Source organism: Numida meleagris, chromosome 5 (genome assembly GCF_002078875.1).
Source record: "Numida meleagris isolate 19003 breed g44 Domestic line chromosome 5, NumMel1.0, whole genome shotgun sequence".
Classification (NCBI taxonomy): domain Eukaryota; kingdom Metazoa; phylum Chordata; class Aves; order Galliformes; family Numididae; genus Numida; species Numida meleagris.
The window spans coordinates 49,633,006-49,659,934 of NC_034413.1; the positions used below are offsets into that span (position 1 = coordinate 49,633,006).

Sequence of the window (26,929 nt, forward strand, 5' to 3'; positions counted from 1 at the left end):
AGCCATTACTCCCTTGCAATACCATTCCTTTTCTAGTGTGCAGTGCACAATACCAAAAATTCATCGTCTGATGACTTGCAATACATTAGGTTTCCTGGGCACAATTGTGATGTAAAAGCTATGCTGATCGCTGGGGTTTCAAACATGTCATTCTTTTCTGGAGGAAAAGAAGGTAACAGGGCTGACATTTTATACATATATATATTATTTATTTATGCATCCAGAGCAGAGTTGTTTAGAAATCCAACAAAAGTTGATTCAGCTTGTATTGTTCATTTCTGTTTTTCAGATCAATGCTAATGACAGCCTGTGACCTTGGAGCTGTGACCAAACCGTGGGAGATTTCAAGACAGGCAAGTCATGATTAATAGCAGGGCTGGGAGGAGGCGGGACTGGTGGGACAATATTCCCAGGGCCCTGGCTTACAAGGGACCGAAACTGGAATCAATTTACAGCAGTATTAATGCTATAAAAAATAGCAGGGGTTCTGCAAGAAATACTTTATTGCTTAATCTTTCCATGTACGCATGCTGGTGAGCAGCACGTTGGTACCTGAGGAGATCTGGTTTTACAACCTCTCCTCTTATTAACCTTTTAAATCCATATCAATAAAAGGACAGATTGAAGAACAACAATGAAAACCATGAACTACATGTAGCTGTACTTCCTTGGTTTGTCCTAAAGTTTTCCTTGGCAGTGGCAGAATCTTCTCTAAATCAGGAGATGATCTGTAAACTTTGATTAACATCAAATTTTTCTGTTTAAGAGAGTATGTTCATTTTTATCAATGCTAATTGGAAAAAAAAAAACCTACAAGTGTAGCATAGAGACGTTTTTAGCATTCTGTACTTAGAAACAAAGAAAAATTCAGGCTTGCGCTGCTGAGTAGGCCCTGTAGAAATATATACATAAAACTCAGGTCCAAATGTTGACTACAGCAAATAATTACAAAACACTAAATCAAGTGTCTGGCTTACCGAACAAGCACTTGTTCTAATAGTCTTGTCGCTTACCTCACAATTTTCCCACTTCTAGCCATCTTCCTGTACTTGGCACCCTTCATTAATGTTTCCTGTTTTCCACACTAGTAATTCTCTGTCCCTCATTGAGGTCCAGAACAAGTTAGTAGCAGGTTGGGTAGTGAGATAGTGTTTTGGAGGAATACACAACATTAAGAAACAGATAGATAGGAAATATATCAGCACAGCTGGGTGCAGGTGAGCAGCTGCATTGAGTTTTACAGGCTTAATGTCAAAGTGACAGCTAAAAAGGTGGGTTGAAGATGAGAATCTGGAGAAGAGAGCTAGCTATCAAGGTAGGAGCAGGCAGATTTCTTGGATAGGGACACAGAATGCAGCAGGAGATGAAAGGGACTTCCACTCCTTTGCAGCAGTACCCAAATAATGTGCATGTTAACCCAGTAAAAAAAGCATTAATGAGGTGAGGGCTTCAGCTCAGCTTGCAGTTTTGTCTAATGACTCTTTTTTTGCTTTTATAAGCAGACTAGAACAGTAGTCATTCTAAGACTGTTAACTCTCCTTGGCCAGAATGTGATCACCTCTCAAAGAAATCAGGGAATTTGCTCCTATCCTGCAGTAGGAAGATGAGTCACAAGACCTTAAAGTGCCACCTAGCCACTGCTGCAATTTGTGCAAACTCTCCTCACTTTTCCTCTTTAACCCAGTGAGCTTCTCAATTTTCCTTCACAGCCAAAATGTCAGGTAGGGTCTGTTTCCCATGTTGTGAATCTTTGTGTTATGGTGTTCAATTAGTGCTGAACATTCTGGCAAACTGTTCTTTATTCTTACCACTTTTGAGGTTTGCACTTGAAACTTCCCCTGAAGCCTAGTATACAGGTTTACTTCGTATTGAAAAACCCCGAGATTGACTGAAACAGTAGGTGTTTGAGCAGAGAAGCTAATCAGTGCACAGAGGGAAAGTGGAGGCAATAGTTGGACCTCAACTGTAGCTAAAGGAAAAGAATATGGAAAGCTAGGGAGAAAGAAACTAAAATATATGAATAAAGGAATAAAGATTAAATGTAGGAAGGAAAATATTAGGAAGAGAGGACAGACAAAAGAAGAGGGAAAGTGACACAAGGAGAAATGTGATCAGAATAGCAGTGAGACGGGGGTCAGACTACATCTTGATTATTTTTATGCAATACACTTGGCAAATACTTAATTGCTGTTAAGTTGTTAAATTATTCCTCTGTCTAGGGTATTGATCCAAAATGTTATTAGTGCACTGGGATTACATACATTATAAAGTTCCAAACTGCGTGATAGCCTGGTTCAAGATTTAAGAGTACTTTATAACACCACTTCACCTATTTCCAATTTATTTTGGTACTCCCTGTTTGAAGTTTAGCAAGCTCAGGATTTGTGGATGTTCGGCACTGTGCAATTGCTAGCCCAAGAAATTTTGAGACTTTATAAAATGCAGGTTCTCTCAGTTCACCCTGTTATGCCTTGGTGTTATGAAATCGTGTCTTATCTTGAAAACTATAAGCAGGCATGACAGGAATTTTAGGAACTGAATACTGTTTTCAGTAGGTTAGTTGTTTTTTTTGTTGTTTTTTTTTTTCTTTTGTATCTCAAGTGTCACCTGTGCCAACTTTCTAAGCTTAGAAAAGAACAATCAAAATTGTTCACTGTTTGGTTTCCTAAAATATCTATTGTTTCCACTGTTAATTTTGTTATTAAATTTCATATACTTATGAGAAACACAAACCTCTGCTGAATGAATAACAGTCTTCATTCACAAAAATCAGAAAGACACATTCCAGCTTTCAACTCGCCATGTCTTGTTTTTGATTCAATATGAACTCAGTCTGAGTTCATATTTAGATATTCAGGTACTATCATGACGACAGTCATGGAGAAAAAACCCTTATGATTTCACATTAAATTAAGACAACAGAGGTTACTGGTTAATTAAGTTCCTTTGACAAGTGAAGTTGTTTATACAGGGCAACAGCCTGTAAATACCCAGAGAGCTCTTGCACATTTTACAAAGCATTTTTACAGGCACAATTACGTGTGCCAACAAGAAGCTATCATTTTCTGTTCTATTCTCAATACTTGAATAAGTTACATGCAACTGCAGAACACTACCTCCTCATTGCAGTGCCTTTCCCCAGTTGATTCTCTATTGAAAGGTGATAAATGTGACTCTTTCTGGTTATGGCTATTTATATCCACTTGTGTGCCCCACTCTGAAAAGTATACAAACATGTGCCTGACATCAGTCATGCAACTAGGGCTATTAACTTCTTTACAGCAAAGCACAAGCTGAAGTCGTGGTCTGAGTAAGAACATAGTACCCTAAAAATTATGGTACAAGACCACTAATCTTAATTGTGATTTATATTTTAGGCAGCTGAGCTGGTAACCAGTGAGTTCTTTGAACAAGGAGACAGAGAAAGATCTGAACTGAAACTCATCCCTTCAGTAAGTATTTATCAGTTCTGAAATAGTTTCTCATTTGAATAGGATAAGAAAATATAATTGGATTCATGGGAAAAAAAAAAGCAAAACTGTAGTTTGGTATGGAAATAAACATCTTTGGATAAAACAAAAGCTCTCTCCAATAAGGAGATGCACTGAAAGCCACACTTAAAAAGCAGTCTGGGCAACAGAGTCGCTTTTTCTTTGTGCCCATCCCCATTTTCTTTACCTTCTCACAGAGTTATTCTGTCATTTAATTTTCTAAGCAACGGGTATTATTTTTAATACATGAACTCAAAAAAAAAATCACAAGATACTTATGGAAATTAAGCTGCTGCTGTCTGCTCTGTGTTATTTGATATATCAAGTGCTGAAAAGCATTTCTGTAGGTATGTAACTAAATACAACGCTGACTGAAAGGTTAAATTAATATTAACTGGAATATAGGCAGATGGGTATAAAGTGTCAAATGAGAATGAAGAAGAAAAAAAGATCATTAAAATGTTCAGTGAGCGATTGGAAGAGAAAGCCTTATTCAGGTTAAATACTTCAAAATGTTTACAAGCTATTACGTGAAGGATACAGGAGAAGAGACACAATAAAGTCTTCTAAAGAATCTAACTTACAAGCCATGTGCTTTTGCTTCTAAAAATAAAAAAGCCATTCCAGTGGTTCAGATTTGTTCTCACTTTGATAACTGGCACATGAGCATACTACCTGTGGTGACGTAATGAAATAAGAAAGGTTTAAAAGCTTGTAGAAAATGTTCAGACAGTGAGTTGTCAGCAAGATAATGTGATCTTATCTTCTCTTGTATCTCAAGGATCTTTCTATTGTATTGCCCTTGTAAAGATCTAAAAAGGGCAGGATTTTTCTAAATGATTTTAACAGGAAATAGAGTTTTCCAAAGTCACACACAAGATTCTCAGTTTAGACTGAGTCCTTGAATCTTAGCTCCATGTCTTCTTTAGATACGCTGTGTGATAATGTCAGAAAGAGCAGGCCACAACTAGAAGAAATCAGCCATGCATTTAATATGCATAGCCTAGAGTTTGTGGGAGGGAAAGAAGGAAACTAAGTTTTCTCAGGACGCATCAGGCTGGGGTCAGATGGGCCTAGAGTAAGAACAAACTCTCCACTGAAAATGGCAGAAAGGTTTAAAATTTGAGATTTTCAGAGAATAAAAGAAGAAATTTAGTGAATGGTATGGATGGGTCACTAGAAGGAGTATTAAGATCTTACAGAAGGAAAAGCTGATGGACCAAGGTAATGTCCAGCGGGGTACAGAGCAAACTCACATTCAAACACTTTAGAACTCAGTTTTTTCCATCTCCTTTCATAAGGCAGTACAGCCAATAATTGAGCCTCTTAAACATCAGCTTAGGTCTCTCTAATTTCCTCTCTATGGAGTGCAGCAGCTTAGTGAATTATAGGATGTTTCCGGAAGAATAAATTGTTAACTACTCCCCAAACTGGTCTGTTGATTCCCCATGCTTTGGTTTCACAGCCATGGCTGGTTTTGCAAAAAGAGGAGGGAATTTATGTAATTGGGAGGGAGGGAGCCAGCCCAGGTCTATCACTGATCATTTTGCTGAGCTGGAAGACCCTGTATGAGAAAAGGAAAAATTCTGCTCAAAGGTATCTACTTTACATTTCTACAGGAGGTTTCTTTCCAGCTCAACTCTAACTGCAGAGCATTTATTTCACATTATGGACTTATAAAATTCAAATACATTCAGCCTACAAATTTAAAAACATAAATCAAAATTAACAGTTTGTTTTTCATGCCAGACAAAGCAATAAGAAGACTGTTGCAAAGATTGACTATGGTTTACAAAGTGTTCTGGTTGTAAGAATTTGATCATAGCTCTGAAGTGCTGGATGATATGCCTGTAAAATACTCCAGTGTAATAAAGCATGACAGTTTTGTTCCCTTCTCAATTCAGGCCATTTTTGATCGGAACAGGAAAGATGAACTACCCAGGTTGCAGCTCGAGTGGATTGATAGCATCTGCATGCCATTGTATGAGGTAATTTTTACTTACTGCTCCTGTAGAGTCCAGAGAAGATTGTTCTTGCCTCTCTAGGGAAAACAGTTAGCTTACTGTGCAGCCTTGAAGGCCCTTGGAATGCTTTATCTGTCTTTGAGTTTACCAAGAGACTGAACTTTATGCAGAAATTTCTGTTTCCCTGAAGACAGTTCTATCTGTAAATATAATTTCTCTCTAAGTTATGAAAGCTGTTAAGGTAACTGTTTATTTTGTTATGTTTGAGACAAACTGAATCTTGTCATGGCAAGGTGTGGAGCGCTCAGCAGGGTGGTGCTGGTGGGATGGACTCCCCAGGTGCTGCTGTCAGACCTGTGCCTGGGCACACGTCCGAATACATGTGATCCAGGGGATACTCGGGGCTGAGCCTTTGAACCCTTCTGGTTCCTCTTCAAACTGTTAAAGGACTCCCTAGGCCAAACCTTTAAGGTCAATGACAAATGATTTGTGGTTTCGCGTACATGCTCTTTAACTGGGAGCTTACTCTTTTAAATATGCTCCTATACAGGTTGCTTGGGTGTTAGGTATGTGGTATATACCCTCAAGTACTACTTTGTTAGGACTGTGAATGACCAGAATAATGTTTCTCTCTTTGGATTAAACTAGCTTCAGAATTTGACTTGTGTGTAACGTGAACTTCACCATTTTAACTTTTTCTTTCTTATCTGTACAGAAAGCAGAGCTACACAGGCAGAGTGATAAATGGAAAATGACACTGTAGGAACTTAACCATCAATAACTGTGTCAGCCAGTATTTTCCTACACACTGAAACCACACAGACCACCTAATGTCACTAAAGATGACCAATGACCGAACTGGCATCTGCAAAAGCATGGGGATGGTCTCAGTAGGCATTTTTGGGGAACCACAAAAATGTTCTCCTTGCACTCCAAACTGTCTTACATCTCTGCACAATGATGATATAAAGCCAAGAGCTGGGAAGCAAGTACCAGCTCCTACGTTAACAGTGCACTCTTGAATGTGTGCCTTAATGTGGCTTCCCTGTGTGCACAGAGAAACGAATTAGCAGTTCCTTTTTAATAAGAAAGATGATGTGCTTCCCCTATCCTCTCTACCTCATGGCATCTGAGACTGCCACTAAAGAAGGGGCTGTTCAGTAGCAAAGGCAACTCCTGTTGCGTGACAGCAAGAATGTGAGCTGGTGTCAATAGTGAGGCGGTCTAATACTTTACTTACTAATGCTAAGTAAATCCTGTTACTTTCTCATGTCATCCTTTATCAGGATAAAATAAACTGTAAATCCATGGGTTTCAGCCAACTAAGACAAGGCAAGCTCAAGAGACCCATAGAAAGTTACATTTTTTTAAATACTAAGCTCATCTTTGGCACCAGTGGGCAGGGGAACTGACACTGGAGGAAAACTCTTTAAAAACAATGTTCCCTTCAATATAATAGTTCATATTACACTAGAATGCATATTATATCAGAATTCACAATTTACAGTCTGAAAAAGTACAATAAAGCAGGGAGAACTGATCATCAGACCAACCTCTGCATGAGAAGACTAGATCTGAGCACTAATGCTCTGGTTAGTTAGCTCCATCTTAGCAGGAGATCTCCGGGGAATATATTCACAACTGATATCCCTGCTTTCTGCTGTCTTTGCATCATGCTGTGCAGCTATTAGCCTGCTGCTCAACAACTTAAAAAAGAGACACCATCAAACCTGGAAGTCATTGCAGCACCAGCCTTAGGGGTAAACAGAAATCTTGATGTCATAGTATCACACTGCGGGAGATTCTCTCTTGAATGTAAAGTCAAGTTTTAATTTTCATATCCAGCTTAATCAAACCTCAATACACATCACATCAGCAGTGTATTCAGGCATTCTAAATCCTCTGGTTAGGGCTGCCTGTGCACACTCCAACTATGACAAAGTCCTTCCAATATTTTTTTCTTCCTTTCTAAATAGGTTCCTTAAAATTCTAGCCTCTATAATGTGTTGTTGGGACTGCATGTTGGGACAAGAATGGGTTACATCATTACAAATGCAACATAAAGAGGCAGAGTGGCAGCTGACAAATTAGTAAAATCTTAGCAGTACTTATATAGCTTACTAGCATATTGCTTATAAAAGCTTTATGTTTGACAAACATTTGACACTTGCTTTGATACTAAAATTACAACATTAAACCATAAAGAACAAACTCAAGGCTTTTGCATCTAGTTACTTCCATGCAAGTGATAAAAGTCCTGAATCCATCTGGGCACATCCTGCTGTCCAGAGGCCTAAAGAGAACTCTGCAGGGAACATGTGCATCCATGCCAGCCCAGCTGCTGTGGCATGACCTAATGCTGTGCTCCATTTTACTTGACACCCAGATCGCAAAAGTGGTCTCAACAGTCCTTGAATGCTGGCAACTCCCACTGAAATCAGAGAGGAGTTTTGCTTTGAGAAGATCAGTGGAGGGCCCTGAAGTAGTCCCAAGAGTAAGCTATTCTTGGCAGCTCTGGATTTTTGAAGTGTGCAATACAGAAGGATCTTCATAGCCCAGACTTACACGAGTGCTTTGATACCACTCTGGTGTCATTGACTGTGCTGCAACAAACCTCACCTTGTCCAGGGACCATGCTTATGAGCTAAGTCACATAGCAGAGTGCTCACAAGAACATTTGATAATTACAACCTTTGGTATAGAGACTTTACAGAGCTTTCTAGAGAGTTATGGCTTCCCCCTCCCTTATGCTTTTTTTCTCCCTTTTGAAAGATTCTTTGGGACTTGACCAGTCTTCTGGGGAGATTTGGCTCTACCTACTTCCTCTGTATGCATCTACTCACTTCTCTGCCTTTCCTCAGAGCAGCTTTCAACTTTGAGGTGCAGTTATTCTCCCAGGTGAAGGATAATCAAGTCTCCTTCATCAGGGAGATGGGTGTCACAGTAGCGCATACACACAGAAGGAGATATTTACCTTTGCTCACCTGGCTAGAACTGTTTTGTGGGGGTTTTTTTGGTTTTTTTTTGGTTTTTTTTTGTAAGAAGGTTTAAAAGCAACTAGCAATTTCTCAACATCTGTGAACCTTCATGAAGAAGGCCAGAGATGTAGAAAATGTGCCATATAAGTTAATGTGGAGCTTGAAGCTGAATATATGTAGATACATAATAGTAACTGGGATATAAAAAAAATTATATACAGATTTCCCATATCAGAGTGTCTAAATCAAAACCTTTTTGTGTTTGCCCTGTAAGCATGACTCTGCTCTTGGCAAAAGGTGAGCTGTGGCTCTGCTCCCTCAGTCTGCCACATATACACTGCTCGACTTGGGAACTAAGCCACCTCCAATTTCAAAATGCTGTAGTAATCAAATCTGTTTCCTTCACACTGTGTATCAAAGGACTGTGAAGATAAAACCTTCCCAATTTTTTGTTCACTGCTTTTTATTACACTTGGGACATTATGATTTTATTGAATTTACTTTTTTGTTACCATAGTGATCACTGATCAGAGTATTTTTATATGACAGTAAAGTTTTTGCCTTGAGTAGCAGAACAGCCACACATTTACTCTGAAGTTCTGATTTTAGGGCCTTTAGTTATGCTTCACTGCATCACATTTGCTCTTCATTCAAAAATGTCAGCAAAGAAGGCATTCATCAGTAGACAGATGAGAAACAAGCTTATTAGAATAATAATTTGTAAGGAAAAATACACTTTTTGGATCTGTAGAGCATTTCAAATACACTACTGTAGCTTCAGTATGAAGTAATCATCCCCTCTTTTTGGTGGAACACCATATAAAGGGGAATCACGTGCAACTCAAGCAGAAAATCTAAGACATCCCACTGAAAATGAAACACTGTGGCTACACTGACAGTTGCATTCACTATACTGAGAAAGTACTCTGTACCTATTTGGACATAAGTGTTCTTGTAACATGAACAGAATTTCAATCATTAAGACAAATTACTTCTCTGAACCTCCTGTAAAGATGCTAAGTTTCAACACCAACAGATTCCTGCGCTGGACTCTATGGCTTGTGGACACCTAATGCAGGACCAGTTGCAGATTTTTTCTAACTTAGATTAGATTTCTGTGGGGGAAGCAGACAGAACAGGATAGTGAAGATCTTACTCTTTTTAATCATTATTTTTCCTCACAAACAACATCAAAGCACTAGTGATTCACTTCAAAGAAAAGATGCTAAGAGAAGCCCAGCTCTGTTCACAGCATTGTTAGGCAGAGCCAGTAACACTATGAATAGCAGGGCCAAAGGCCGTGCACTCTGCTTCTAGGCAGATAAATACATAGTCAGGTAGTCAGTGACAGTGACAGCAGCTATTTAAATTTAAGGGAGATGTCTTTGTGGAAGATAAAGAAGCTCATGGCTTATACAACTTATGCGTGCCTGAGATTGCCCTGCTCAGCTCTACCTCGGTGCTCAGTTGAGCTGCTCCATTTTAGTGCTATTTTTAGCGCTATTCAAGATTTTCTTGGGTATGGAGAGCTTTTAACACATAATAATATATATAAAATTGAATTTGCATTACTTCATTCCAGATTCTAGGAAGAATCTGGAAAGAACAGAAATATTTATTTATTCTAGCATATACTTCAAATGTATTAGACTTCATGTGGAAGGACAAAGCCCTTCCTTGTCACACTCTTTGACTTACTTGGCAAGAAATCTAATTGCTTTGTCTACAACTCCACGTGCTTTGATATGCCTGTCTTCCTACAGTCTGGCCTTGTAATTAAATCCATCTTTTGGGTAATTCCCCTATGGTGATGTAGCTGCAAAAAACATTTATTCTACTCATTAGCAGATATTAAAGGCACAGGATAGTATCAGTGGTAGAGCTTCTGCAAAGTGTAGAAAAAAAAGGACAGAAGTCTCCAATGTCCATGCTTTAATTTCTCCAGTTCAAAAATTGACTTTGACACCTGAATTAGGACTGCATATGCATACATGGATTTCTTTCCCCAGAAGTTTATACTCTACTTACAATTATAAGGCTGGAGATTAATCTTTTAATATTCCTTTGCAGAAGAGAAGGAAAGGTGTGCTTTAAGAATCACTCTTACACTATGTCCTGATACAGCCCTTCCTCGTTTACCAGGTCTATACTTTTCCCTCAGACTCTCAATGACAACTTCACATGAGGAAATATCGCACAAGAAATTCAGGGTTTAGACCATTCCTGTGTAAGTCCAGGATGAGTTGGTTATATGGGATGACTTAATCCTTACTCGGGCAAGAGTCTCTGGATGTAGCCAAAGCAGTACTTTGGTTCAAATGTTTGTCCTCTCTGTATAGTCACAACTAAGTCATTTTTAAAAAGATTTAACAGGGAAGATCTTATCTGTATGAACATTTGGGCAATGGCTTGCTGTATGCAGCATTCACTCCAAACAGAAGTTGTTGGCACAGAATTCAGAGTGGCACTGTTCTATTTGTTTGCACCTAGTCAGGAGGCAAAGGTAGCACTGGTAGGGAGCTGTTTGCTATGAGCAACAGACAGGCATTCACCAAAACATGTACCCTAGTTGTTGAGAAGTATTCTAACAAAAAAAAAAAAAAAAGAGGGTGGGTTTGGGAAGTTAGTTAGGTCTAAGCTGTTCAGAAAAATCCGTTCACAGGAAGCAATTTGATCAGTGTATGCATGAAAATGCACGCTTCTAGCAGGGCTTACATCTGATGCTTGACATGGACACAGAGAGTGAGAATAATGCATCTCTGCTTCCTGGGACTCCCTGGCTGACAAGAATTTGTAAGGTAGGTAGGCTTAGGATGCAGGCTGTGAAACACTACGGACTGAGGCTGCACAGGCATCAGCAGATTAAATTAGCCTCACTTACTTTCTGTGGAAATCCGGGGGGGGTAAGATTATCCAAGAAGGCGCAGATGCAGCATATTCTGCTGTTTGTAAGAAACTTGCTTCAGAGGAAATTTAATCAAGCAAATTATGCCAAATGCCAGTGCTGGGAGGAATTGGTAGCTAAGGATTATTGTAGGGATAAGGGTTTGTCCCAAAGAAAGGAGACTTTGCACTGCAGAAGAATCTCTCTCTAGTCTGGAGATAGATAGCAGCTTGGCTAGGTTCAGCATGTTTGTTGCCCTACTGCTTGTCTGCTAATAATGAACCTAAGTGAGGCCACCTGGACTTTTCATAAAACTCAGGTACTCTGACTATATAACAACTTCCAGTAATTAGTAATTAATTACTGTTGACAATTTGAGAAATTTACTGTTTTTCTCAAATTGCTTGGAAGAAGAGAGAGCGGAAACATTTTTCTCTTCAGAAAAGAGTACTTCTTCAAATTACTTCTAAGTCTCCTAATGCCAAAAGATCTCTAACTGAAAGGGCAAATCATCAACTGAGACACTTGAGAGAACACAGAAGAATGAATATTTGCCATCAGCTTCAGCGAAGCTGGGCTTCATGAAAGGCTTTCACCATGATCTGTGAGAAAAAGTGAATAATTCATATCACTACAGTTTGTGTTGCTGTTTTACTTAGGATTATCTGCTCAATGTTTTGCGAAGGACAGGCAGTCACGTATGGAAATGCACATAAAGATTTGAGGAAGTAGACTGAAAAGCTGGCAGATAAGGTAGAAGAGACAGCCGATAGAGGGAACTCAAACTGTACAGCAAATCTGAAAGAAGATAAATGGATAATTTAACAGCCATTCAGTTTTCAAGAAAGACAAAGCACAAACTACATTGCATCAGAAAAGGACTAGAAATGATGATGGATGAAACACTTCAAGTAAGTGTTTAACACAACAGAATCACAGTTGCCTGCAGAATTCCCAGCTGAGGGCAAATTCAAAGAACTAGATAAGGATATGAGACTGATATGGTTTGAAAAGTTTTTCAAAATCCATTTAATAGTAAAGGCAGAAGGCATTGATCAGCTGTTTGGTTGAAATGTTGAAAGGAAAAGGGGCATAAACATTCTGTATTTTGCATGCTTCAGATGTAGAACCAAAACCATAAAGAGCAGAGCCAAACAAGTTGTTTATGGAACTGTAACTCTTCCTCTTCTGAGTAAAACCTCAAATTATTATGAACATGTGAATCATTTGCAACTATAGCAACACATCAGTCAAGCTACTTCAGTAGGTAGCCAGTCCCTCAATATTACTCTCTCCCTTTGACAGCAAAGTATTGATAGTGGTCAGAGTACATTTTGCTACCAGAAGAACTCTGTACGTATTTCCCTCCCTGAAGTACATTGCACATCTCACCACTGGAGAATCAGTTAAACCTCCTCCCAAATACAGCAATATCATCTATTTCATCTAGAACCCAATTATTATGTATGACTCTGAATCAGCAGGGCAAATAATTAAGTCACATGCACAGTGTCAAAAGGTTCATAGAACTTAATCCCTGATGCTTCTTTATATTGTTATATCTTCTATATGCTGCCTACAGAAGGTAGAATTTTAGCTGTCTTTTTTTGGTTTTAGTACACAGGCCTATGTGCAGAAATGCTTTTGGTTTTTCAAAACATCTTCCATCAAGTATATTATAAGGATCAAATCTTTGGATGACTGCAATACATGTTCCCTTTTATCTGAACTAATCTGAAGTTCAAGGATTTTCAGATAGATGGCTCACCTTTGGCCTACGTATTCTTACATGAAAGCCACTTCAGCAAAACTCAGGAGTCCAATTCAGCTTTGCTGTAACTGGTCACGACTCTCTTGACTTCAGCAATGCTTCATGTGCTTATACACCAGGTCTGAATTTATCCCTGTGGCTCCTCGGTCACTAGTCCTCCCTTCCAACTCAGAAACTGCCTACATAATAAAAGTGATTCATTAGAAACCACTGGGTTCCAAAGCAGAGTGAACACTGCGACCTATAACTTTTTGATATGTGCTCAGTCATAAAACTGAATTTATATGGTCTTATTCCATAAACTCACTTTACAAATATTAGACCCACAGCCATACTTCCATGAGCCATAATCTTGTCAAAGCAAGTAAGTTAAACAACTGGTCAATATTTGGGTGAGAACCTAAATAAATAAATAAATAAAACAATACTATGGAGGTCCTGCAGTGTTTGCAAACTGGGGCATGCCATGCTCCCCCTTAAAATGATATCATATGACTCTAAGAACACAACAGAGTGTCATATTTGTGTAAGCAGTAGTTCAAATTTCAGCCACACATGTGCTGCATCTTGGCTAGTTCAGACAACATCCTTTTCCAGAGATGAAGCAGATGCTGATGCAGTCCTCTGTCCCCACCACCCAGGAGGCAGAAGATCTACAAGCAGTAGATAGTCACAAAAGATGCCTACGTCACTGAAGGCGGTAGGAAAAAGTCAGTGCTGTACAGTAACTTTCTGAGAAACAGCTTAGTCACATACCCCTGAGGTAATGCATGGCTACTGAAGAGGACTGCAAATCTAATTAGCTTTTCCTCATGCTGGAATGGGAGCCACTGGTGTGACTGCTCTCCCAACATGTTTTATCAACCTGTGATAACGAGCAGCTATTACAGGAAAGGGGATGAAACGGGAAAGGTTTCCAACCCTGCAGTGATCACTGTGTAGCAAGGCAGCTGCACTGCACGGGAAGGAACGCCTGCAGGCAGGGGACAGGGACTCTGGATTTGTACCACAGCCCACCACAGAGAATTGAGGAGAAAGGGCATTTCTGAAGCTACAACATCATTTGGAAGTATCCTGTGTCAGACAGCTTTAGAAGACCAAGCCTCTTCCTACTGAAGTAAAGAATAAATTGGGCCTTAAGAAGCAGGGTAGCAAATTAGACAGATCACTAGCAAAGCAGTTTGTACGAGGCATGCATCAAAAATAGAGGCATAGAGCAGCAGTACATCAAGAGGCTTTTGTGCAATAAAATCGAAAGTAAAAAGTGCAGCCAGGAGGCAGAAAACCCTGACTAGGTTACAGCCAAATAAACCTAAATAGCTTTAGGAATAAATTGGTGATTTAATCCAGATCAGGAGCAGGTGCTATGAATGTAATTCAGTAAATGGTCAAGAACCTGCCAGAAGGGAGAGAAATGTGTTGCTTTTGAGATAATTTCCCAGAAGCTTCATAAAAGAAAATTGATTACTGGTGTTTAATAATTAAAACAGAGCCAGAAATATAGCAATCAAATGAGTTTTTAATTACATCTCAAGCAGAAGTAAAATCTAATTTGTGTACTTTGTATCAGAAAAGTCCTACTGAAATGCTTTAGTAACTGGAAAAAAATAAAAGCTAATTTCCATAGGAATTATAGTAGTTGCTTTAATTAAAAGACTAGATCAGAATGAAAGAGTCTTTAAGTGAAAGGATACTAAATCCAGGAGCAGTGGTTTGAACATCAAATCAATGTCTGAATAAAGATATTTCATAGATTAAGTGCAAAATCTGCACTGTTGAGTAGCCCTAATCTAAATTAATACAGAACAAAATAAAGTTTCTTAAAATTACCCTATATATTTTGTCAGTATTCCGTAGAATTAATTGCTTGTGCTATGGTAAAACTGAATATCAAAGACATGTTTTACTCCTTCTTAAATATTCCCTTTAGCTTATTTTCATCACAGTTAATATTATTAGTTAACCATTCTTGTTATTTACCTGGTTATGCATACATTTCTAGGAAGCAATTTACTTTTGGACTTTACAGCTCATAAGATTCAGCGATTATGGGGTGCGGGTGCTTAGAATCATAGAATCACCAAAGCTGGAGAAGACCTCTAAGATCATCTAGTCCAACCATCCGCCTACCACCAGTATTTCCCCCACTAAACCATGTCCCTTAGTACAACATCTAAATGTTTTTTGAACACCTCCAGAGAAGGTAGACTCAACCACACCTCCCTGGGCAGCCCGTTCCAATACCTGACCACTTTTTTGGAGAAGAAATTTTTCCTAATATCCACCCTGAACCGCCCATGGCACAACTTGAGGCCATTCTCTTGCATCCATATCACTACTTATGCAGGAGAAGAGACCGACACACACCTTACCACAATCTTCTTTCAGGTAGTTGTAGAGAGCATGTAGCTCTGCTCCTGGTTTACTGGGTCTTTGGGTCTCTATGGCTGCAGGCAGTGCAAAGCCAGTTGGCTTCACCATCTCAGGCACCCACAGTCCTCCTGGCACCCTTGGTTGTGGGGTGAGATGCAGAAATACACATCAGAGTCTTGTTGTCTCCTACCAGAGACAATGGAGAGATGGATGCTAGCTTTGCACAGAAAGGATCTTCTGAGTTGCTGTCAAAATGAGAATGCCTACAGTGTTGGCAGAGGCCGTGCAGGCATCAAGGACAACAGCAGTGAGATAGAGAGTCATTTAGCATGCGTTACTCCCCTCCTTTTTGGATTCAATCAAACCAGGTTTGGGGAATACATAACAGTCTGAAATATGGTGCTAAAAAGAGGGAGCTGTGAGGTCTGGTGATAGGAGTGTTATTTATCCACAGCCACTCCAAAAATAGCATGAATGCCACTAGAGAGCAATACTGTCCATGGCAGAGACCTCAGAAAGCTCTGTCTCTTACTCTGGGCCCAAGGTTGCCTAGTCTGTGTCATATTCTCAGCAAATAATTATAATTAAATTAAATTTGCTTCAACTTCCACGCAAATCAGCTACTTACTCATGGCATGATTTTTCAGAAGTGCTGAGCTTTCATATTTCCTACTAAAGTCAACTGAAATTGCATGTTTTCATCACATCTTAAAATCAGACCATTAACCCTTAATTATCATATAATAGTTCAATTAAAAATTTACCAAGACTTACTTCAGTAGCTAGCCAAACTACACGCTTTGCAGGCTAGCTATAAAACATTCAGTTCTTAGTGGTGTCTGGGCTCTGGGGGCCATTTAAACTAGTTGTTGTTAAGCCTGCCATTTAAAGAAAGGAAAAAAAAAAAAAAAAACCTTGCCATCCTACTAGTTCATAGGCATCAGCAAGCAGGAAGCCCCAGGCACTGGGGATGCCTCAGAAGAACTATTTTTAAGGCCTACAAGAAAGCGGAAGTAGTTGAACAGCAATTTTGCCACCTTATGTGCCTTTTTTTTTTTTTTTTGGTGGATTAATTAATGCCTTGGGTCAAATGAGTATGAGATAAAGAAATCCCAAATGAAATGAAAAACTTTACCTACAAAGAATTTACAGCTGGGGGTGAGGAGGGTGAGGGCACAGTGCAGATCAGGTTCCTTTTATCATGTTACTCCCTAGACTGTCCATCAGCAGACTGGAAATATTAACAAAATTTTTTCCTTCCCTCTATTTTTTTCAATTTTTCTCCAGTGTCTTGTGAAGCTGAATGTGAAACTGAAGCCTATGCTGGACTCTGTGGCAGTAAATAGAAGTAAATGGGAGGAACTGCACCAACAAAGACTTCCATCTCAGGCAGCATCCTCGTCCTCCTTTTCCTCTACTTTTACCATGTCTCTCAAAGACATAAATTAAGCCTGCAAATGTCAGTGTCCATTTATGATAAGAGCTATCTGAAAGGCTTTCAAAAGCTTTGGCACACGTTTTTTGGGTTTTTTTGTTTGTTTTTTTTTTAAAGAAACACTTTCACAGATATGCTTAATTGATTGGATAGTATCTTGATGGCAGCCTGGCTTGCTATTACTGGGAGGTGTAGTGGGTCTGCAGGGAAGGCTTGCAGTGAGATTGCACTGGTTTCCGAAGTGACATGAAGGACTTAGCACAAGCATTCATTCAGCCCTGCTACATTTCAACTGCTGCCGTAAAAATCTGTAAAACTGACAACAGACTGAAATATAAGAACTTACAGCTTAATAAAATTAATAATACAGAGCAGAACTGGGATGCAAGCTGGTCAATTCATATGCAAGGAGCTGCAGGAAAACAGAATAGTATGTAATTACATTGTTGTTTTGCATCTCTTCAGTACATGTTATGAATCAATTATGCCTGCTTTTGTGATGTTCCTCTCTCTTCCCTCCTCTTTTATGCCTGGATGTTCTGAGAAGCCTGCTTTGTATTCTAAAGAGGTATTTTTTTTTACAACAATGCTTCCTAGTGATTGATCAGGGCCTTTAGAATTGCCTACCTTTGCTACATTTAAAAACAAACTTTATTATCTTTAAAAATACCAATCTGTCCCTGCTTCCCTGAGAAATTCATGTTAACAATGCAGTAAATTTCTCAGCAAGGGGAAGCTTGCATTAAAGCAAAATATTACACGCTAATTTTAGAGGGTTTTTTTTTTTTTAAATACTCCTTTAACACATTCATTTTTTTTAAATTACAGTGTACCCTAAGGAAAAAAGTAATGGGCTTCAATGAATATAGAATAAAAATAAAAAGGAAATCTGCTGCCTTATGCTTCAGGTTTATATTAAATTGAAAACTGGACCATGGATGAACCTTTGTAGTATAATTTGCAGTAGAAATGAACATTTTAAAATTGTAGAGAGAAAGAATATTATCATACGGAACTGACTACCTCTTACTTCTCTTGCAGTTCTCTCAGTACACTTTAAGATGATGTTATTACAGCTAGCACAATGCTAGGCTCACACACAGACATCTGTGGTAGAGGGGTTCATTAAAGTTTAATCAAAACCAGTAAGTCACAAAACCAAACATGTTCAGCTGTTCTGTGTGGTGACATTGGTATTATGTGAAAGTTGGTTCCATTAGTGCACAGATAACTAGTGCAGCAAAGCTACGATCACTGAATTGAGGGAGCTTTCTCTGCTGCATGACGGGACACAAGAGGAGTCGTGTTGCAGCGCTTAAGAGTTCCCATTTGTGGGAGAAACGCCTTTGTACTCATTGAAAATGCCATAGTAAATATAGGCTTGTCTGGCAACAGAAATGAAAGCTGCATTCAGCTATATTTTACACCTGTGATGATGTCCGTTTGCTTCATGGAATTACCTTGAACTGGCACCGTCTTCACAGAAACCAGAACCTGACCCAACCAACCAAATGCCAAAAAGAGCTTTCCTGCTTCCCAGCAAAAAGGATTCCTTAGCACCTTTGAAAAGCTGACATCTGTCTGACAATCAAACAGAAACAACAAATCTGCTGAACGCTTCCTTATGTAGAAACACAGAACAAGAACAAGAACAAAACAGTCCTCTGTGCTACTGATCACGTGTACAGAGGAATAGGTGGAAATTTCACTACCATTACAAACCAACCTGTTACCACGCAACAGAACCACATCATTTTCTCTATCAAATGAAGCAGTGAAGGAGCAGAAATACACAATGCACAGCAGTGAATACACACATCAAATGGAACTGTTTCTGCTATTATTTTACTACTTCTTTCTTCCCTGAATAAAGATAGATACAGGATAGTAAGCAGCAAGACACATACAACTTGTAACACATACTTTATGGGAGAAATAGATACCAGGAATTGACATAGTACTGCTGGCAGGTACACAGAGCTTTCCTGAATTTTGATATTGCATATTGCTAAGTGCAACATAATTTACAGTGCATACCCTGAAGCTTCCCCCAAGGTTGAGTTTCCCCTCATTTCCTCTCCTTTTTATTGGCTTCAGTGCGCTGTTGCCCATGGCAACTCCCCCAGCAGTGATGGGAATTCGGCACCGCACCACCTGACATCCAGCTGAAGCTCTAACAATGTCAACCATCAATCAAGTGACTGTTTGTAATTGCCTCCATCTATTTCTCCTGTCTTTCGGTAGCTTGGCTATTGTGGGTCAAAATTTAGAAAGTGCTGACTAATGTTATGGTTCTGTTCCTCCATCACAAGGAAGAAAATGAGAGCGCACAGTCAGATCTTTATCAAATTGTTCTCAGGCAAAATGAGGCAGCCCTGCTGAAATCAGGGGGTCACAGCAGTGCATCACAGAGCAGAATTTGCTGTCTGGAAGTTATATAGCTCAATATTATTTTTTTAAAAAAGCTTTTTTTTTGACACAGCTTAGGAATCAGCAAAAGGTTCACATTTTTGACAGAAAAAGAAAATATTTGCGGAAGCAAAAAGAATTACATTCCAAGTTTCTCATATTAAAAAAGATGAAAAACAGTTCTTAACAAGCGCTTACAAGCTTTATAGGCAGACACTGTATCTGCTTTTCATTATCTTTGGCACCAAAACATTTCTCCAGTAATTCAGTCCATTTTGACAAACTGTCCTGAGACACACACAGCACAGATGAGATGACTACGGATTATGAAGTCTGAATTCTTTTACTCGTTTCCCTGCCCATTGCACAAGATCAAAACCCATGAAATCAGATAGGCTCTTTGGTTGCATATAAAGCGCAGGGCCAGCAGAGCGGGGACAAAGGCGAGGAGGACAGAGATCCCACTGTTACCCAGGCCAGTGCTGGTGAACTGCTGCTTGGCCGTCTGCAGATGCCCACCACACTCAGTGGCTCAGTGACAGGAGAGTCCTCACTTCTTTGCCCCTGCTGTTAGTGGAAATTTTGCCTGGAGCGGGGACTCAAGAATTTACAACTACAGTGCTAAAATGGAGTTAACACAAGGTGCATCCATAGGAGCTGCATTCTCCTCAAAGGTGCTTTAAGCCAGTTTAGTTGTAATGCAGTGCTGAAAAATAGTTCAGGCCCATCAGCATTTCCACTAAGGATTCCCACCTTACCAAAAGAAACCCTTCCTCACCAAAGAAGAAAAGATCTAAATGCTAAAACATCACCTAGGGCAACCAGGAGGGCACCTGGCATTCAGATCCTGTTTGGTTCAGAGCAGGCTTCAATCTACAGGTCCACCTTGCTCCCTAAGGGGGAGGCACGAGTGCCGCCTGTCTCTGCCCTCCCACTGAAGCCTTTTACAGATGCTCATCAAGGAGATGGGACACTCAGATGTGTGATTCCTGCTTCATGCCTGGTGAGCTGCACTGGGCAGAAAGGCATTGCTGGAAGAGCTCAGGAGGGACTCCGGTGTGCATCCTCCTGAGTTAAAGCACAGCCCTGCAAGACAACACTGTGATCCCACCAGGAAACCAAGTACTGCTCAAGGCACAGAGCACTTGAGCTGGAGGCTCTCCTATGGATCAGACAAAAGAAGGATTTCCTACCTCCTGAGAACGAGACAACCAAGAGGTACTAGCAGTAAAATCAGACAATTTGCCCTAAAACTGAACCACTGTTTTCTCCCAGCCTGGGACCTACAAGCAAAATAAGACTTCCTAACTTGATCAAGATCTAGACAGCTGCTTCTGGCAGAACACAGTTTGATGTCACACACAAGGTTAGGCAACAGTAGCTCATGAAAGTTTAATCTGGATGCCTAACGTGGCAATCAGACACGTAACTCCCCATGCAGCTCTGTCTTAGCCAGCTTGCTCTCCTTTGCCAGAGCAGGGATCTTGCTGAGAAGGTCATTAGTATGTTTAGCACCCTGCTGAAAATAACTAGAGCGTAGATGAGTGTGTTTCTTTTTAGCTCAGGTATTCATTCAGATTGTGTCCTTGGTACAGCAGCTGCATTTTTGGGACTGGTGTCCTTGCTAATTACTCCTTCTTATAGTGCACTGCTATTTCATAACGTGCCTGTAGTTATCAGCAAAGCCAATACTAGTATTCACAAACTGTTTTTGAAAACTGCAACCAGCAGTGCCTAAGATAATTTTTAATATTTAGACTAATTGATCCTAGTAGAAAAATGGGAGTGTTTCAGTCTACAGGCCAAATATTTATTTTCCTTCCATACAGTTAAACAATTTGAGTTACAGACAGTTTATGCATTGAGTGCAATTTTTAGACAGGTTTATTTTAAGGCCATGTAAAACATTAATAAACACTTCCAATGCTTAGAATGATCTGAGCAAGAAAATGTAAGAGTAAGACTTTTTTTTAATTGGCTTTGTCAAAGAAACTGATGATTTCAATAGTAAAATTGTGTGAATGGTTTCTAAGAAAACAACAAATTGTGAGGTAAATTGCAGGTGAAATGAGATATTTTCATTACTTGAATGTGACAGCATTGGAGTCTATACTGTGTATTGGTTGTTACCTTTTCTTTCTTGAATTATCTTGTATTAATTACCAATTTATAAGTGTGTTGGACACTGCATCTTACAGTTGTGTGGGGAGACCCATTGTAAGCTTTGAACCTTCATGTATGGGGAACAACAGATACATGCACAGAAACAGCGTGTGCATTTTCTAATGCAAGTGCATCCTACCTACTTCCGAAAATGCACAAAAAATATCCCTGCCTCCTTTTCCTTTTTGCGTTTTATGATCATTACCTTCACTGTTTTGCTTTAGTAGATCAAACAATGCCTATTCAGCTTTTTAAAGCATGTTTTTGAAATTAACAATTTGTTTCTATTGGTCTCTAAAAATAAATAAATAAATAAATCACCGTAACTGTTTCCTGTGATTTTGGCTTTTTTTGTTTCATTGAAACTGGCTTGTCAGGATGAATCAGAGCTGTACGTATTGATTCCTGAATCACTCAAATAGAAGTGCAATGAAAACACATGCAACTGAGCAGCTCAAATATAACTTTTGAAACATGACCTTGCAGCAGTCATTCCAGGGAAGAAACCTAACTTCACCTGCTGCACTTGGCATTATTCTGGAATGACCAGAAACCAGATCTGGTCAAAGAACTCAACAGAACTATTTACTTGTATAGAAATTATATACATTAGTACAAGTCAGTGACACTGGATGTAGCATTATTCAGTAGAAACACCATATATACTTCTCTCCAAGGAAAAATTACTGTGGAAATAATCAATTTCAGAAAAGTAAGAAAATATTTTATCTACTCTTTTAAAGCAATAGGAGAGCTGTCATATTCTATTAAGATACAAACATCCTTCCTTCCATCAGCTTTCACAAACTTGGTCTCTTGATGCATTGTAAAAGGGAAGTTTCATATTCAAAAAGTACAATGCATCAATGAAGTACTTCCCGTCATGCATTCCAAGGTTGCGTGTTTAACTTAGGGCTTTCTCTTACAGTATTACTACTTAGAAATACTTTAGGCTATTACTCAAGATTTATTAAAAAGGGATTTGGAAATATATATATATATATATATATATATCGGTAAATTTATTTGATTTTATTCTTTGTTCTTTTCAGCTTCAGGAAATATTGAACCGAGGAAAATATTCAGGTCTAGGCAGTATTTTAAGGACAAGAGATCTATTTTAGCTGATGTGGAATTATTATTAAACATTCCAGTTTAGTGCTTGGAAGATAAAAGCACAAAGGGGAAACAGAAAACAGTAGGCAAATACAGATAATGCAATTTCTTTCTCTAGCATCAAGTCTCATTTGCATCATAGCTGCTAGAAAAACAAGGACGCAGCCATGGTAAACCCATCTTGTTCTGGCATTGAGCACTTATTTAGCGCTGTGACTAGTCATTAGCACACAGCAGAGGCTTAAAAGCACTGTGACAAGCAACGAGAGGAAAGGAAGAGGAAATGCTGGGAAGGTGGAGGGGACACAGGAACATGAAGCCACTGGCTTCCAGCACTCATATGCTCCTGGTGCTGCACAGAGCGCAGCTGCAGCCCACGGCTCCCTCGCCACTGCAGCCAAGCAACAGCAGCATCCAGGCACAGAACTACAGCCCCACGGCCCTTAGGAACAGCACTCCCACAGCACTGAGTCCTGCTCACATTCACTTCTCCCCATCCCACGCTGCCTGGCGTGCCTGACGGGTGGGCATAGCTGAATTTAGCGGTGCCCGCATGGCACTGTCCTTCCCTGGCTACATGTTTTTTCCATTCCATGCTGCCAGAGGACAGGGAGCAACTAACAAGGCCAGTGAGGGCACCAGGTGGGCAGAGGAAGTTATCTTCCCCAAAGTGACAGATTTGAGTGATTCCTGGTGACTGGAGGCAGCTGCTCCAAGTCAGTGATTCAGATCTGTGCCGCTACGTACAGAGGCCAGAGACAGCATACGTTCGTTTAGCAGCTGAGATCAGCCCCCACGACGATTTTCACGGAAGCACGAGCTGTGCTCGGGGGTTCCGAAAGCCGTTTCCGGGAGGAGAGGCTCTAGCTGTCTCGACTAGAGTTGCGTGGCAATTCACGGACTGCGGACACTGAGCGGAAGGTTGGCCCGGGCTACGGGCTGTCCCAGCAGGAGGTACCGGCCCAGTAGCCACGCGGGGAGCCCCGCAGCCCTCGCGACGCGACCCGAGCCCGCTCCCGCCTCGGCGCGCCGCACTCCAACTCCCAGCGCGTCCCGCGCCGAGCCGACACCCCGCTTCCGGCGCGGTGAGCCGCCCGCATCGGGAGTACTTCCGGCGCGGGGGGCCGTTGCCACGGCAGCGAGGGGCGCCGCACGGCTTCGCCCAACGGCCGCTTCCGGCGTGGTGCTGCCGTTACCGCGGCGGCTGCCATGGAGGCCGCGCCGGTCCCCGACGGTCAGTACACGGCCGCGGTGTACGGGCTGATCCGCGGCGGGCGCTGCGGGGAGGCGGCGGCGCTGCTGAGCCGCGAGCTGCAGAGGAGCAGCCGCTCGCGGGGCGGCCTCTCGCTGCTGGGCTACTGCTACTACCAGCTGCAGGACTTCGCGGCGGCGGCCGAGTGCTACGAGCAGCTGGTGGCCCTGCACCCCGAGCTCGACGCGTACCGCCTGTACCTGGCGCAGGCCCTCTACAAGGCCGGGCTGTACGCCGAGGCGCTGCGGGCCGCCAGCCCGCTGCTGGACCGGCCCGCCTACCAGGGCCGGGCCCTGCGCCTCCAGGCCGCCGTCCACTACGCGCAGGGCGACCTGGCGGCGGCCAAGAGCATGGTGGAGGAGGCGCTGGCCGCGGACGGCGGCCCCGGGGCGGCCGAGGACCCCTCAGAGCGGGCCGACGCCGAGATCAACTTGGGGTGCCTGCTGTACCGGCAGGGGCGGCACGAGGAGGCCAGCGGGAAGTTTGCGGGCGCCATGCAGGTGCTGGGCTACTGCCCCGAGCTGTCCTACAACATGGCGCTGTGCTGCTACGCCACCAAGCAGTACGCTCCTGCCCTCAAGCACATCTCCGATATAATCGAGCGCGGCATTCACCAGCACCCCGAGCTCAGCGTGGGCATGACCACCGAGGGCATCGACGTGCGCAGTGTGGGTAACACCCTGCTCCTGCACCGCACGGCCCTGGTGGAGGCCTTCAACCTGAAGGCTGCCATCGAGTACCAGCTGCACAACCTGAAGGCGGCCCAGGAGGCGCTCACCGATATGCCGCCGAGGGCCGAGGAGGAGCTGGACCCAGTCACGCTACACAACCAAGCGCTAATAAACATGGACACTCAGCCCACCGAGGGCTTTGAGAAACTGCAGTTTCTTCTGCTGCAGAACCCCTGCCCACCAGAAACCTTTGGAAACTTGCTGCTCCTCTACTGCAAGCATCAGTACTACGACTTGGCAGCTGATGTGCTGGCGGAGAATGCCCATCTAACCTACAAACTGCTCACACCTTACTTGTACAACTTCTTGGATGCTGTTATTACTTGTCAGACTGCCCCCGAGGAGGCTTTCCACAAGCTGGATGACGCAGCGGGGATGCTGACTGAGCAGCTGAGGAAGCTCACAAAGCAGATACAAGAAGCTAGGCAAAACTGGGATGATGAAGCTGTAAAAAAGGCTGTTAATGAGTACGATGAGACTCTGGATAAATATATACCTGTCTTGATGGTCCAGGCTAAGATTTACTGGGACATGAAGAACTACACAATGGTAGAAAAGATTTTCCGCAAATCAGTGGAGTTCTGTAATGAACACGAGGTTTGGAAGCTTAACGTGGCTCACGTGCTTTTCATGCAAGAAAACAAGTACAAAGAGGCTATTAACTTCTATGAGCCGATAGTTAAAAAGCACTATGATAACATTCTCAATGTTAGTGCTATCGTGTTAGCTAATCTCTGCGTTTCCTACATCCTGACAAGCCAGAATGAAGATGCAGAGGAACTGATGAGGAAGATTGAGAAGGGAGAAGAGCAATCGTCCTACGATGATCCTGATAAAAGTATCTACCATCTTTGTATTGTCAATCTAGTCATTGGTACCCTTTACTGTGTGAAAGGAAACTACGACTTTGGTATTTCGAGGGTCATTAAAAGCCTGGAGCCATATAACAAAAAACTAAGCACTGATACATGGTATTATGCCAAAAGATGTTTCCTGTCCTTGCTAGAGAACATGTCCAAGCACATGGTCATGCTACGTGACAGTGTCATTCAAGACTGTGTCCAATTTCTGAAGCAATGTGAAGTGTATGGAAGAAACATCCCAGCTGTCATTGAGCAACCCCTCGAGGAGAACAGGATGCACAGTGGGAAAAATACGGTTACATACGAAGCCAGGCATTTGAGGGCACTGATGTATAAAATTGTGGGATGGACTGCATGAACAATGCTCCTGTACAGTAAAAAAGGAGAATCTTGTGTCTGTTCTTTCCTTAGGCTTGTGAGATGATGCTCATCCCGGTATATTTTTCTTGATTGTTTACATTTAAAGATTTTTGTCCTGTATTTTAACAATGTTCAGTGTAAAATTAAGCATATGCTCGTATTGAACACGTACCAAATAACTAGAGGCATTCTCAGTCACGTCAAATACACCTTAAGATGTGCTTCTCAAGAACTTCACTACAGAAATATCATAGAATATTTTATAGGTGAAATCTATATCCCTGTGAAAGATTGACCAAGTTTCTTTATATTAGTTGGCAGTTGAAAATAATTTGCACAGATACTGAAGAAACAGAGTTATTTTAGTTCTCTGGTTCGTGCCTGCGTGTGAAAAGTTTCTCTTTTGCTTTTTCCAAGGTATTTGTAATATGTTGCACATTATGTTGATAGTATATTCAAACATTTTAAAATGGCTTTATAATAAAAAAAATCAAATCCTGCAAAAATTATCTTTTACTAGTCATACGTGAATATTCATGCAAGTTGAAGACAAAATACAGGGACTAAGAATATATTCTGAGAAGGATATGGTAGCAGTAGAAAGAGCTGAGTTTTACAGAAAGTGTTGCCTTTTCTTTCTCCCACTAAAGCTGCAAAAGACTGCTGCTGGAGAGCACTCTAATAGCATGCTATGTTACCACGTTAACTACGTGCCTACATATCCAAAAGTAAACGAAAAGGTAAGTCTCAAGCCTTAAGACAGGCTCCCCTGTCTCCCCCTCCTCTACTGCAAAGCCTCACACACTGTGCCTGGGCCTCCCAAGCAACAGCTGTTGCCCTGCAGATCTATTTGGCAGCACGTGCTTACTTGATAAGCAATCCTTCATTTGAAGCCTGGACTACCCCTTTGATCCAAACACCACTCTTAAAGTATACCAGCATCCGATAAAAGACCACATATGTGCAATTATACTATTTTCCATATTACTCAAAAAGCATGTAATTTCAATTTCATGTGAAACTTACCACTTCTAACCTTAGATGAAAGAAATCCACTCTCCAGTTTCCTTTGTATTACTTACTATTCCTGCTTCTCTAATACCTTTCTGAAATGCTATTTATTCCATATCATGTCCATC

At 41.2% G+C, this 26,929-nt stretch overlaps 2 protein-coding genes and 1 long non-coding RNA gene across 3 annotated transcripts in view; 2 read left to right on the top strand and 1 right to left on the bottom strand.

Moving 5' to 3' along the window:
- PDE11A (phosphodiesterase 11A) overlaps positions 1–22,434 on the top strand; it is a 129,528-nt gene extending 107,094 nt beyond the window's left edge. The window contains exons 17-20 of the mRNA XM_021399741.1: positions 290–357; positions 3,382–3,452; positions 5,396–5,479; positions 16,749–22,434. Of these exons, the coding sequence (XP_021255416.1) occupies positions 290–357; positions 3,382–3,452; positions 5,396–5,479; positions 16,749–16,910 (385 nt within the window). The 3' untranslated portion in view covers positions 16,911–22,434. The remainder of the gene's footprint in view (positions 1–289; positions 358–3,381; positions 3,453–5,395; positions 5,480–16,748) is intronic.
- LOC110400113 overlaps positions 1–26,929 on the bottom strand; it is a 64,050-nt gene that overhangs the window by 32,393 nt on the left and 4,728 nt on the right. The window lies entirely within an intron of this gene.
- Positions 23,745–26,299, top strand: TTC30B (tetratricopeptide repeat domain 30B). The gene has a single exon (XM_021399729.1). It carries the CDS (start codon positions 23,794–23,796, stop codon positions 25,786–25,788), a length of 1,995 nt encoding a protein of 664 aa, XP_021255404.1. The 5' UTR covers positions 23,745–23,793; the 3' UTR covers positions 25,789–26,299.